The following is a 14,214-nucleotide window of genomic DNA, read 5'->3' on the forward strand; positions in this document are numbered from 1 at the left end:
GCATAGCAGATTAAATCTTGTCTGAAGACGATGCAAATTTCAGTTACAATAAATTAATTAATAAATGCTTAAAAGGTTCAAATGTTTTCCACATATTATCGCCCAATCACTGTTCATTTTATCCTTCCCTTCCAAGGGGTGTCTACTTACTCAACTGTTGAGACATAAATTGAAAATCTGCATTATGCGTAGTATAGGCTTTTTGTCCCCCTGCTGTGCATAATCAATATGCACACATAAACAAATAAAACGTAAACATCACAAGATCAATAAATAACATTTAACAGCTGCCTGTTACGAATATGGTTTTCCTTTAAACCGTAAGAAATAAGACAAAAAGATTCAAACACACACACACACACACACACACACGCATTTGATGCAAACATGTGATATGAATACAGAAAAACATCCAATGTATTACAAAAATAAATTATCTTTAATAGTTACTTTGATTTTCTTTCACAAACACTTCCATGTTTTCACAGACACATTGAGATTTGCATGGTTCTATAAAGGAGAATAATGTATGTGACTTAAAGCAGTTCAATGACAAGTCTGGACACACTTCCAATTGTTTCGTGTGATGAACATATGTGACTCTTTACTGTTCTGACATGACGTTTAAAGGGCATCTGGAAGGCCTACAGTAGCTATTCAGACAGCTGTCAGACATCATACAGACTTTTGCCAAAAGATAAATACCTCAAGATGTACTTACTACCTTTTCCTAGAGCTTTCAACCTCATCTCACAGTATGTATATTTATATAATTATATGCATATACACACAGTGAAACACAGCTGAAAGCTTTGGAAAGACAGTTTTCTTTTTTGGTCTGTTTTTAGAAATTTCCATGGTTGACATTTAACAGAAAGCCTTGTCAGAACATTTATGCATAGTGTGTTAGCAGATCTAATACAGTTTATTTAGCCTTTTCTGTATCAATCAATTTAGACATGTATGATTACTTTATGAATAAAGCTGAACATTTTATTTAAAAATAAATATATTTAGATTTCTAACTTCCAAGTATAGACAGGGGGTGAAAAGAGATGGGATTTTTCCAAAGCAGAGAGTTGAATAAAGAAGCATTTCTTGTGCCTCCATGTGTCCTTTTCATGCCAATGCAAAAGTTTCATATAAAGTTGTAAAACATTTTGTACAATATTTACATAGAACCTTAGTAATCTTCAATGAGCTGCTCTCATGGCTTTGTAATATTGTGTTATTACTTTGATGCCCATCGTTTGCGGAAACATCACATCTGAATGAGTTGTCGTGCTTCACAGATATAAAAAGTAAACTAGTGATTCAGTTGCTGTACCTTTTTTGACGACAGAAACTTGTGGCATATAAGTTAAATTACAATACAGGTATATTCCAGTAATAACAATGATACAACAAAAGCCATAAGAGCAAGTTCATGTCAGAGCTACACTTCTTACAGTGAGTTTTGTAAACATTCATGTAAACAGTGGTGGATTTTGGATGTGTGGACAACTGAATATCAGATGTTTGAGATCTGCCTGAGCTTCCTGTTCACAACCTGCATTGAGTCGTTTTTCATTTTCAAAGGTATCTCTACCTCTGATCTTTTTTTCCTGTTCTTTTTAAACCTCTTACAGCATATGTAAGATGTCAGCATGACAACCAAGAAAAATAACCCCAGACATGTCACTGAAAGAGCAATGAGGACAGGCTGACAGGGGAACAGATCGTACCTCTCAGGTCCCTCTGCCATCTGGCCAATGTACCAGGGCCTCTCCTCTACCTCTATGTCAGCCTCTCTGGTCAGCAGACTTTGGATGTAACTCTCGTTACTCACTGTTTCATTGACAAAGAAGTTAACCATGACCGTCGAGTAAAGTGGTTCAGGTTGACCGTGATCACTGACCTTCACCAGAAGGCTGTAGAGTCCTCGGTTGCTGAGCTCCCGCTTTAACGTGATATTTCCTGTTTCTGGGTCAATGGCAAAGGACCCTGGCTCACCACCTTTCCTTTTAATGATACTATAGGCGATCACAGCGTTCATGCCTGTATCTTTATCCACGGCATACACCTCTGTGATTGATGTCCCGGGTACAGTGCTGGGTAGGACAAGCAGGTAAGACTGATTGGACTGTGGGAAAAGGACAATTGGTGGGTTGTCATTTACATCCAACAACAGCACAGTCACCATTGTAACAGAGGAAAGTGCAGGTTCCCCCCCATCAACAGCCTCAATCCATAACTGGTATGTTCCTTGTTGCTCACGGTCCAGTGATGTCTTGGCCCTCAGCGCCCCTCGACCAGTGTCTATCATAAAGATGTCGCTGCCATTGAGGATGGAGAGGGCCACCCAGCCATTTTCTCCAGCGTCAGCATCCGTCACAGAAAGAACGCCGATCTCACCATACCCCGGGAAGTTCTCAGGCACAAAGAAAGTGAAGTCCTTATTGATGAAACGTGGACTGTTGTCATTGCGGTCTTGCACAGTCACCACCACTGTTGCGATCGACTCCCTTCTGGGCGTCCCCTGATCCACTGCTCTCACTATGAAGCGATACGTTTCTTTCTCCTCACGGTCCAGCGATGTGGCCACAGTCAGGACACCTGTCACACGATCCACAACGAAGATCCCGGGGGCGTCACCTCCAAGGAGGTAGATAACTTCCCCTCGGCCTTCGCTGTCCTGGTCTGAGGCTTGGAGCTGGGTTAGAAAGGTGTTTGGTGGATTGTTTTCCTCAACTGATATTTCCACCAGAGACTGCTGAAACACAGGTGCGTTATCATTCTCGTCCAAAATCTGCACCTTAAGAAAAGTCTTGATGACGAGCCCTTTTGTATTCTTAGCAACCACAATTAGTTCATACTCCTGAGTCTTCTCATAGTCCAAGGACTCTGTCGTCTCCAGCAAGAACTCATTCTTGAACAGCTGATAGGGGACAAGCCTAAAGGGACCAAGCCCCTCCAAATGACAGTCCACCCTTTGGTTTATATCAATGTTTTTAACAGTAAAAAAAGCAATTGGAGAAAAAGCTGACTCGGACTCCTTTATTGTTACCACCCCATCCTTTTCTGGTGCAATGTACCGGGGTATGACTGCAGGGGGCCCAGTCACAACTTTGATGATATGGACGGTAACAATGGCAACAGCAGGAATACAGCCAGGTCCATTTGCCAGAACAGTGAGTTTGTAAAATGTGGCCGTGCCAGTGTCTATTTTCCCTGCTAGCTTGATCACCCCTGTGATTCTGTCCAAATGGAACAAGCTCCTGGTGTCCCTTGGCACACGTTCACTGTAAGCATAGCTGATCTGAGCATTAGCACCAAGGTCAGGGTCAAAAGCATGCAGACGTGCCAAATGTGCCCCTTTAGTGGTATTCCCATGCAGAGTAACATTAATTTGTGACTCTGTGAATTGAGGGCAGTTATCGTTCACATCTGTGATGACAATTTTTAAAGTAGCCGCACCGAGTAGAGGAGGGATCCCTCCATCCTCTGCAATAATATCTGTTATGTATTCAGCCTGTGTCTCTCTGTCCAAGGTCTCTGTCACGATGAGGAAGGGTGTCAGCTCGCCTCCCTCATTCTCCTCAACATCCAGTGTGAACACGCTGAAGTCATTAACCAGCCAGTAGGTCTGCACTCCGTGAGGACCCAGGTCTGGGTCAACTGCAGACTGCTCCACTGCATAACGAGCGTTGACTGGTGCGTTTTCTGGGACGGACATACAGATCTCATCCACAGGGAACTTTGGCCTGTTGTCATTCACATCCTCAATAAAGATCTTAACTTTGACAAGCTGAAAGTACTGCTGAGGCAACACAAACACATCCAGTGAGAGGACACATCCCTGCCCCTCCGAGTTATCGGGACACAAGGTCTCCCTGTCAATCTCTGTAGCAGATGTGTAAAGCTCCCCGGTGGTATTATTTAGGTTCACATACTGTTCGCTGACCTTCTTTTGCGGGAGATTGAATAGAAATGGGGGCTCAACAGTGAAATCCAAATTTAAGTCTACTCCGATGGCCCCTATGAAGGTCCCCCTGGGTAATCCCTCCTTTATCTTATAGATGAGCTCTTTTGCTTGACTGAAATTTGCAAAACAGGAAAGGGGGGTGGTGTAAAGCAAGAGGATGCACAATCCCTGTAATACAAGATAATTAAAGATAACACAGTTTAATAAAAGAGCTGCAAAATAAAGCAAGACTTTCAAAAAAAGGTATCCCTAATGTATTAATTGTTGTGTATGAAAATTTACATTTCATTATCAGTTAAAGAGTTTTTCAACAGCGATTTGAACTACAATCATGGCCCTTTATACTCATTACCATCATTGTTTTAGGAGGTGTTTATATCAATCAATGAAATTAGATTTCACAAGAGCTTCAGCATTTTTTTCCCCACAAATTTAAAAACATATATGAGAATAAAAAGAGTTAAGTGTAAAGGAAGAGGGGCTTAGTGATATATCTGCTTCAAAAATATAGTCTTCACAACACCATGGGTCCGTTTCACAAAGCAGGTTTAGTTTTCACTAAAACTGCTTTATGAAACAGACCCCAGAACATGTAATTGTAGCTGTTTTATAGTGAATTCTTTTTGTAAAGCAAATTATCATAAAACTTACCCATATTCTTCCTCTTTTGCTAAGGCTCTGGTGTCTGCTGTTGAACATGTTTATGTCCTAATCCAGCACTTTCCACTTATAGGAGGAAGAGTGGCAGCTGAAGTAACCCAGGCATTTTCAGCGTTGAGCTGTGCAGACCTCTTCTAAGTGCTATGCCTTATTTCTATCTGACTTGAACAAGTCATTCATCCCAGTGCTGGCTCAGGACACTCCCACCATATGCAAATCAATCCTTCATGCTCACCAATGAGAGGCGATGGCCAATAGGAAATCTACTTGAGTTCACAGATTCCTTTTTCAAGCACGCTATCAAAGCACATCCACACACACCTGCACGTTCCACACACACCCATTTTGTCACAAGCAGCTGCATACCTTGTGTTCATGTGGCAGAGTGAAAGCATATGATCACCAGCTGAGCTTATAATGACATGGGAGACTAAGCAAGATGTAAAATATCCACAGCCTAGAGATTATTTTAATCCAGCTGTAGTTAAAAAAGCACCACAGATATATATATAAATAAAAGATGCACAGAATAAATTGAAGCAAATGTGTAATGATGTACTGATGATGTAAAATGTTTCTTAGCAGTCCAAAATGCTGACCATTTGATTTTCTAATTGCATCAATAGACAGAAATATTCTAGATATTTTACTGTTATTGCAACCATAACCAAATTGTAAAATCACTATATGTGACTTCCTCAAATGTACTGTAAATGCATGAGATCAGTGAAAAAAAAAGGTATGAAAATATTATAAACAAAGCCAGCAGAGATGCGATCTTCGCATCATAAGTGGTGCTATGGTCTGACTCTGGATTGAGCCTTTAACTAAATCAACCCCCTAATCCTCATGTGTTCTAAATGCCAGGCCAGCTGTTTGCTGGGATTGGAAGCATACTGCTCAGAGAAATTGAGTGATTGAAGTTCTCTCGAAAAGGACGGATTGAGACAGTCACACACACTCATTTTGTTTCATACTGTGTCAGGCTTTTGCCGTCATTCCTCGTCATAAGGTTCTGATGGCTCACAAAACCCAATAATACGACTCTTTTTTTATTTTGTGAGAAAAAAGGCGAAGAAAAAGAATCTTGTTATTTTATCGCATACTTACATATCACACAGTCCTGTATATTCCTGCGACGGAGTTAGCAGTATATTAAAATGGATCATCTACAAATCCATCTTGCATCCTGTATCCAGAGTTTTGCACTGAGATAAGAAATATTTCTGTAAACACAGAAGGAAGGCATGTGAGGCTGAGAGGCTTTAGAGCGTGGGAAAGCAGCAGATCAGGGAAATGAGAGTCATTTGAGAGCTGCCTTCAGGTGCAGAAGGTCTGAGGTGTAGTTACCTTAGATGGCACAAGAAATATGTTATTCTAGTAAGTACTGAGCTTTAAGAAATCTATTTTATGTTCTATATTGTTCTAGTTTTGTTAAATAAATGCTGCCTCTCTATTAATTCAATCAAGGCAAAACTAAGATTTGAGGATCAGTAGCATGAGAGGAATTTCAAACCAACAACCAAAGACATATGCTACAGGCTTTACATTATTTACTCTCTAGCAGTTACATTACAAGGAGGTGAACACAACGGTCAGTGATGCTACAGGTCTGTCAACCGGATACTGTGACCTCTGTGTCTGTTTGTTCCCACCCGTCACCCACTGACTCAGTATCAACTTCTGAACTCTAGACTTATCTCAGTATCACAAGCAGCATGCTGGAGGACATCGAAAAACTGGTAAAAATTAATGTTTTCTGATCCAGAATCAGTTAAAATACAGAACACTGACATGGATATTATTATTATATCACTTATATGTGAATCATGGCATGTGACCTCTCATGCCATATACTAGTTTCTTCTTCTGAAGTTTTTTTACATGATTGTTGATTCAACTTCTTAAGAATAAAAAGTCATAGAGTGTGAAAAATCCAAATGTATTCCTTTTCTTAAAAAAAACAACAAAAAAACAAAACTGGAGCCAACAACTGCAATTTTTTATGGGTATTATTCCAACTAATCTTTCTATGTTTCCTTGTTTTTTGTGGATTCTAAAATGTGACATCATGTTTAAATCTAGAGGCCAGAAGAAAAACAAAAAACAAACTAACAAAAAAAAAAAAAAAACAGCAAAAAAAAACCTGCTATAAAGGTTGAATAAGGCAAAAGGCCAAGGCCAAGAAGCAGTATTACTTTGGTCTTAATTACATCATTTGCTGCTCTGAGTCTGTGTGAGATGAGGCTGGGTAATCTTTGCCCAGATTTCCTAACAGATGTCCCGTTAACCTCGGTCTTTTCATTTAATCAAAGGGCTTCTAAGCTATCTTGATAGCTACGAGACAGCTTCGTGGCCGTTAAGTAAGATGGATGCGGCCACACAAAAGTATTGTGTCAGAAGATATAGTGGCTTGAAAACTTTAGTTTAGAATCTGTGTAGAATCATTAAAAAATCAATGCTGCTGCATTTTAGCTGAAAATGTCTTTACTGTTAACAATGGTTTGCCATTTATAACAACAACAAAAAAAAGAATTAAATTAGACAAAAACATGTTTTCCATTTTCAATCTGTGCCAGGAGCAGCTTTCCAAAAATAACATATTTGGTGCATTTGAACAAATATACCAATTAAAAACTAATTAAAAACAACAGAAAAGGCTTCTTTAGGGGCTTTACAATGCACAAAAGTTGGGCACTCTTGGAAAAATTACAGACTTTGTTGATTTTTGAAGTAAAAAGAAGTACACATAACCACTTCAGACGTGTAAAAAAGACTTTCATTGAATGTTAATGTGCTGTTACGACAAAGCAGGGAAAAGCTATAAAAACACATCCAAGCACTCCACATCTGAAATTCCATCTGTCTAAAATACCACTACGAAATAGCAGTTAAGAGAGATCTGGATGATCGAGCAAACTTTTAGATAAGTCAAAAGCAAATTTTGCAGCCTTGCTGCACAAATAGGCTCTTTGTGGAAGAGTCATCAGAGGGAAACCTTACCTGTGAAATCATGAAAAAAAAAAAAAAAGTCAGCTTATGCAAAGCAACATCTGGATAAGTCAGAGTCAATTTGGGAACAAATGTTGTGGACATATGAGTTAAAATTGAGCACTTTGGCCACAATCACCAAACGTATGCTGGGAGGGGGAAAAAAAAGAAAAAAAGTTGATAAAAAGAACACCCTGCCAACTGTTGAGCATGGGGGTGGAAATATTCTGCTTTGTGTCTGTTTGGCAGCCAGCTGCACAGGAAATGTTGCAGATGGAGGAAAGAACAAATTTCACTAAATATCAGTAAATCCTCAATGCAAATTTCACCAGTCAGTGTAGAAACTGGAACTGAAAGAGAATAGTGTCTCTAACAGGATGAAGACCCAAAGTAAGACCTCAAAATCCGCCGTGAACTACATCAAGAATGGCTGTCACAGTACCCGCGACTCTGAAATCAAAGAAAGTCTGCATGCAAGCCTAAAAATTCCAGGTTATATTGCGTGTATTTACTTATTTTCATTTGAAAAAAATAACAAACATGTAATTAGCTCAGGCACCCCAAACAGATCTACCACATTGTTTCGTCCTGTCATTGTCTGTCTCCCTTTAAAGCTGTTTCAGAATGCTGAGGAACTGAACCCCTTCTTAGATTTAAGAAGAAAAAAGAAGTCTGATGTGTGATATATTGTCCCATACAGTATAAATTAACAAACTGCTCAAAAGTGCTCTTCTTAGGCTAATTACTGTAATTTTGAAAATGCCAAAAAAACAGAGGACACTAAATTTGTTTACTGTGCCAGCTGGAATCACAGCTTCCTATAGCATCGCACAGTTCCAGAAATATGCATCGCAGCTGTGTTGTTGTGAAGTGTGTGTGGAATTGTCTCTTCGCAAATCAATACACCCGCAGTCAGAAATACTTGTTTCATAACACTGAATTAATCAAAACTGCATTTCCTGTGTTCATCACGAAATGATAATTGCTGCAGATTAAACACAGATTTCGGTTTAATGGAGCAGCACACAATGCACTGCTCCGTAAGTCTATTAACAGGGCAGAAATCCATTCTGTCCACATATATTATGTCAGTCAGAGTTGAGAGTGGGCCACAGGAGATGGTCTGCATGGTTCTGCTATACTTTACAACACCTGGATGCATAATGGGCACTATTAGCATATAGATATTCTCTCTCGACAAAGTCCCAGTATTGACCTTTCGCACCGTGAGCGACATATACAAGAGGATATAAGACAATAAATAACCTCTTTATTTATTTTTTGTTTGAGAACAACATTTTCCAGCTAGGTGAATTCCAGTGTGCATCAGACACAGCAGCTGCATTCGTGTGTCTCCAGGGAACAGACTTTTAGTATTCCCCGCTGTACAAGCATTCTTCACCAAGCAGGAGCAGGGAAGAGTAGAATTTCATTAGTTCTGCCTTTTGCAAAATGGGATGAAGTGCAAATAACTGGGACAACTATTTTCTGTGTCACTGTGGGGATATAATGAACTTGTCTTCCTATGCACTGGCTTGGTATGACGTAAACAGTGGTTGTTTTTGCTCTGTCACTGCCATCTACTGGTCAAATTAACATAAAGGGAGAAAATATATAGGTTTTAGTTCTATGTCACTGGTTCAGACCCATAAACCTTTGCTGGCCTGTTTGTCGTTGTGGCCCTAAAATGCAATTTGGGGCGAAATCTATGGTTTTGTTTTCACTGGCCTTTGTTCTTATAGCAGAATTAGATTGCTACAAATGTGTGAGTTGAGTCCAAGGCTAAAAACTTGTAAGAGTACTTATTCTTGATAAGTAGATGATTTGTCATTTTTGCTGCAGGGAACCAATTTTCTGAGAGAAGGAAAGCTACAAAGGAAAAAAAAATGCTTTAAAATGTCTTAGTGGCTTGCCATCATGGAACCAATTTTGCTGTAAAATGGAGCTGTCCTAACATAATATTATACTACACAATTTCTGAACCCCAAAGGCCTATTTCTATTAACTGAAAAAATACTCAACTGCTCTCCCACCTTTTTTTTTTCCTCCCTCCCCTCCTCACACCTCCCCTGCTGCTCTTCTCTCGTTCACTGTTTTCTCCCATCAGTTTTCTCCCGTTCTCCTCTTGTCAGTTGCTAAAGATGCATCCTGGCATGAATGTGAGAAAGCTCATCTGGAGCCACGAGAGAAACACGCGGGGAGAGAGCATAAAATAACATGAAAACCTCGTGAGCTCGTGTTTGATAGGCAGACAGACAGTGGAAAGAGATGGTAAGATAGTACTGGAGTGTTAAAACACCGAGTGGTGTGAGTGTGCCTTTGTGCCTCTGCAGGTGCAGGCTGGATATATCATTAAGAACAGGTGCTGTGGTAGAATGTATGCCCCTCACAGCTGCAGCCAAGGAGATTACTAGCCTGGCTTCCCGGTAATGAAGTTTCTATCGATTGGCCCACCACAGGTTCTTGTTTCTGCCTGCTAACAGTGTGACTATTTCAAAGCCTCAGTTTGAGGTTTTTGAGTACATCAATTAAGATATAAAATTGAGTTTCCAGGAGAGTTCGATTTGTTGATGGAAAATAATTTCTTAGTGACTTCTTATGCATCCATATCTCAAAAGCGAAGTCAATTTTTGCCTCATCGATGTTAGAGAAAATCAATTCTTTGTCCTGGGATTACTCCCTGGCAATACTTCACATTCACTGTTGTTGTTTTTTAACCCTCCTGTGTTGCTGTTGCTGTGAAAACATGTGAGAACACATTCCTGTAAGGATGCACAGTCTAAGTAGTCTAAACGCAACTCATTCCCCCTGCTGACGTAATTACTTATTAATGTTTTGTGACTGTTTAAGCCATTGCCACATTTTTATAAACTTTAACCACCGCAGGCAAATTTCATTCTTCAAGTATATCCCTGTGTATGTATGTATATATATATGTATGTATGTTTGTATGTATGTATGTATGTATGTATGTATGTATGTATGTATGTATATATCACAAAAGGTAGGAAATGACTTCATAATAGCGTTTTAGATAAAACAAACAAAAAACAGATGCCCCCAAAACAAACAAAAAGATCACAAAAGCTTTTTCAGCTGCTTCAGTGAGCATTTCCAATAGTAATTTGCATAGCAGTAACGGTGCTAATTTCCGTTATAGCCCTTTTATAGTATAGTTTATTTAAGGGACAGAACCGGCTAAAAAGAGGAAGAATATCTGAACAACCTAAAGATTAATAGAAACATAAGAAAATGTGATGTGAGAAAGCTCATCTGGAGCTGCGAGAGTTCGCCGTGTGTGTCGGGAGGACTATTTTCTCAGACAACGGTGTCAGACAAACAGGTCACATCTACTGAAAATTAGTCAGTGACAGTCTGTGCCACGACTCGAGCAGTGCTGTTAATTAAGTACTATTGATACGAGCGATCTGTTCACATGCAGTATTTGTGGCGCTTCTTAACCTACAGTATCCAGAGAAATGGGCACATTAGGGGTAAGTCTGACACGCACAGTGATTGACATCTGTGCAAACAATGTGTGTCTCTTGTTTTTGCATACTAACAAGCTCACATGCTTATGAGGTTGAGTTCATGTTCTGGGTAAACACCAGGGTCTGGATCAACCCCCAGCAGCAGTTTTGCGGACAAAAATGGCCTGTTAATGAGCGTGGTCGAAAGCAGAACGGCCAAACTGGCTCAAAAATGGACGGGAAGGTGACAGTAACTCATGTGAGCACGTGTTACAACAGTGCCATGCAGAGGAGCATTGCTGAATGCACAACATGTGAAACCTTGAAGTGGATACAGCAGCACAAAGTCCTGCTCGATTTCATTCCTGTCAACTGAGAGCAGCAAAGTGAAGCACCAGTGAGGCTCACAGAATCTGAACAAGAGAAGATTACAAAAACAAGATGAAATAGATGCCCTCCAGGCAGAGGCTGATGGTCAGTGTAAAATTAAAAGAAGTTTCATCCTCTAAATAAACAGGCATGTCTGTGACCTTGTGGAAAAGTTTTAGGTTTATTCCATGTCTGAGTTGTCCTGCAGCAACAGTGTTAAGAATGAATAGCAACTATTGTTGTTATTATTACTTGTAATTAAGACTTAGTTTATCAGTTCACACATCTTTTTTGTTTCCGGACCAACTAGGGAAAGTGCATGGTCACGAATGTTTGACATATGCACACACTCTCCAGCACAAGGAGAAATCTCTTTAAATGTGTGGAAATGACAAAATACATGGTTTGACTTTCATATACAAAATTATGGACATGGAATTTAGTTTAGATCCAGACTCGTGAAAATTAACCTAAATGTGAATAAACTGCATTATGCTAATCTGTATTCAACATTAGCAGCCCTGTCTCCTAAAAAAATCACATTCCTGTACAACTAAACTGCATTTTCAATTACATTTTGAGGGAAATGTATTTTCTCTCTGGATTATTTTTGTGTTCCATCATGAATACCATTGCCATTTATAGTATACAACAGATGTGAGTACAGCCCTGTGCAATATCAGCAAAATGTCAAATGATTCAACATTGTATGACCTCACAGTGATTGCTTTCCTTCTAAGCTGGACAGTAGGGTATTTGCTGTTATGTAAAATTATGAAGCTTTACATTTTAGATTTTACTTGATCAAAACACAGGCCCCATAGTAGGAGCTCACTGCAACAAAAAAACAATATGTCTTGCATTACTTAGATTTAAATCTTTATTTTTTTCAATACATTTTCAATACATCATATGTCCACTTTCATTCATGATTAAAGACTCACAATTTTGGCAGTGCTTAATTTTGGCAGTGCTTCTTGGGTTATTAGTGTGCTGTAATATTCCTGTTTTGCCAAGATTTTGGAACGTGGGCGTCACCTTGCCAGTACTTTGGTGGAATTGATGAACCATCTCTAAATGTCATTTCCCCAACAGGGGATGGGCACAGTTGGTAGCACTGTTGCCTCGCAGCAAGAAGGTCGCCGGTTCGAGTACCGGTGGGGGCGTGGAGTTTGCATGTTCTCTCCGGGTTCTCCGGCTTCCTCCCAGAAACCCAAAAACATGTTGAGGTTAATTGGTGATTCTAAATTGTCCGTAGGTGTGAATGTGTCTCTTAGTGTGGCCCTGTGATGGACTGGTGACCTGTCCAGGGTGTCCCCTGCCTTCGCCCTAAGTCAGCTGGGATAGACTCCAGCTCCCCCATGACCCTAGTGAGGATTAAGCAGCGTATAGATCATGGTTGGATAGATTTCCCCAACAACTTTTGCACTCATGCAGCCCGTATAGTCATACTTCCACCTCCGTGCTTCACTGTCAAGACTATACATGTACTGTCGTAGTCCTGGATGTTTTGTAGCATCCCTCACACTTTCTAAGCTTTCACAGAAACTCCACCTTCTTATCTGTTTATCATAGCTGGACTGTGCATATAGCACAACTATCCAGTACTCTGCAATGGATGACAACTGCAACTCTGATTAGTGGCACTATGGCTCATCTCATTCTATATCTCCTGATTAATACTGCTACTGTATTTCCACTGATTTCTAGTTGCTACTCAGTCTTCCTGTATCCTTTCCCATCTTTGTGAAGTCTCAGTACTATTTTTCAGTCTCTCAGAAACGTTGCGTTCACTGAAACTAAATTGATTTTAACTGGTGTGTCAGTGATCACAGGTTGATTCACGTTGTCGCATTGAGGGCCTGTACTTTCAATATAGTCTTTTTAAGTATTTGATTGGAATAGCTTATTAAATGAAATATTCTAGTTGTCAACTTAAAAATAATGCAATTATTGAGAGGTCATACAATTTGGAATTGTTTGACATTTAAGTGAGGTAAAGTAAGGTGTACTCTTACACTTTGTTGTATACTGTATACTGCTTTAGTATTGCTCCCTTTCAACCAACCAATTATAAATGAAATGGCACATCACTTTAGTAGCCCAGAAAATAGAGAAGCTTCAAATATGTTGTAAAAAGTTATATTTTTTACCCAAGCCATGATATTCTTTGTTTGGTATCTTAGCTTAATTAAGCCTCTAACATGTAGTTAGCTTGAGGAAAGGGTGAAGTTTAACCCAAGGCATTATATTTTCCTAACCAACTAGTTTCGAGGCCTAAACATGACCAAACAGCAAGTGAAAAACAAAAGTAGAGAGCGAAGAAAGAGCAAGGACATGAGCAGTCTCCGGGGTGAAAGTCCCGTTCCAGACTTGTGCCTCCAACCTCCCCAGACTTTGTGTCTCTTTCAAACTGAAAGTGTTTCCTACTACATCATAGCCTTACCTCTTGGGGAGAAAATACGTTTATTTCAAATCATAAATGAGAGTGCAGTTCAGTCATTTAGAAATCCAAGTTGTGTGAGACAGGGTTGACATCAGAGTACTGTATGATATGATGTGAACTTTCTGGAAAGTTTTGTCTCTACAGATTAATTAAAATTATTATTTTTTTCTTTCTTCCATCTTATGTTCTTTCTTTCTTTGGTCTTTTGAGTGTATCAGTGCTGAACATAGTCTCGTGGTTAACTGCACCTCAGAAGAACACTGAGCAGGAACAATGAAATGATGGATCCCAGATGGAAGAAAGAGAGTCTACCG

General features: G+C 39.7%; 1 protein-coding gene across 1 annotated transcript; it reads right to left on the reverse strand.

Annotated features, from left to right (window-relative positions):
* Positions 1–434: 434 nt before the first annotated feature.
* Positions 435–4,663, reverse strand: pcdh20 (protocadherin 20). The gene is made up of 2 exons (XM_008275525.1): positions 4,616–4,663; positions 435–4,132 (listed from the first exon to the last, which is right to left on the reverse strand). Exons 1-2 carry the CDS (start codon positions 4,661–4,663, stop codon positions 1,511–1,513), a joined length of 2,670 nt encoding a protein of 889 aa, XP_008273747.1. The 3' UTR covers positions 435–1,510.
* Positions 4,664–14,214: the final 9,551 nt, after the last annotated feature.

Source organism: Stegastes partitus, unplaced genomic scaffold (genome assembly GCF_000690725.1).
Source record: "Stegastes partitus isolate 25-593 unplaced genomic scaffold, Stegastes_partitus-1.0.2 Scaffold54, whole genome shotgun sequence".
Classification (NCBI taxonomy): Eukaryota; Metazoa; Chordata; class Actinopteri; family Pomacentridae; genus Stegastes; species Stegastes partitus.

Bases quoted from the DNA above. Each gene is read 5' to 3' on its own strand.
- pcdh20 (XM_008275525.1), bottom strand. From the start codon at position 4,663: ATGTTCAACAGCAGACACCAGAGCCTTAGCAAAAGAGGAAGAATATGG. The intron at 4,133-4,615 runs GTAAGTTTTATG...CTTGTATTACAG, and splicing joins GCAAAAGAGGAAGAATATGG to GGATTGTGCATCCTCTTGCT.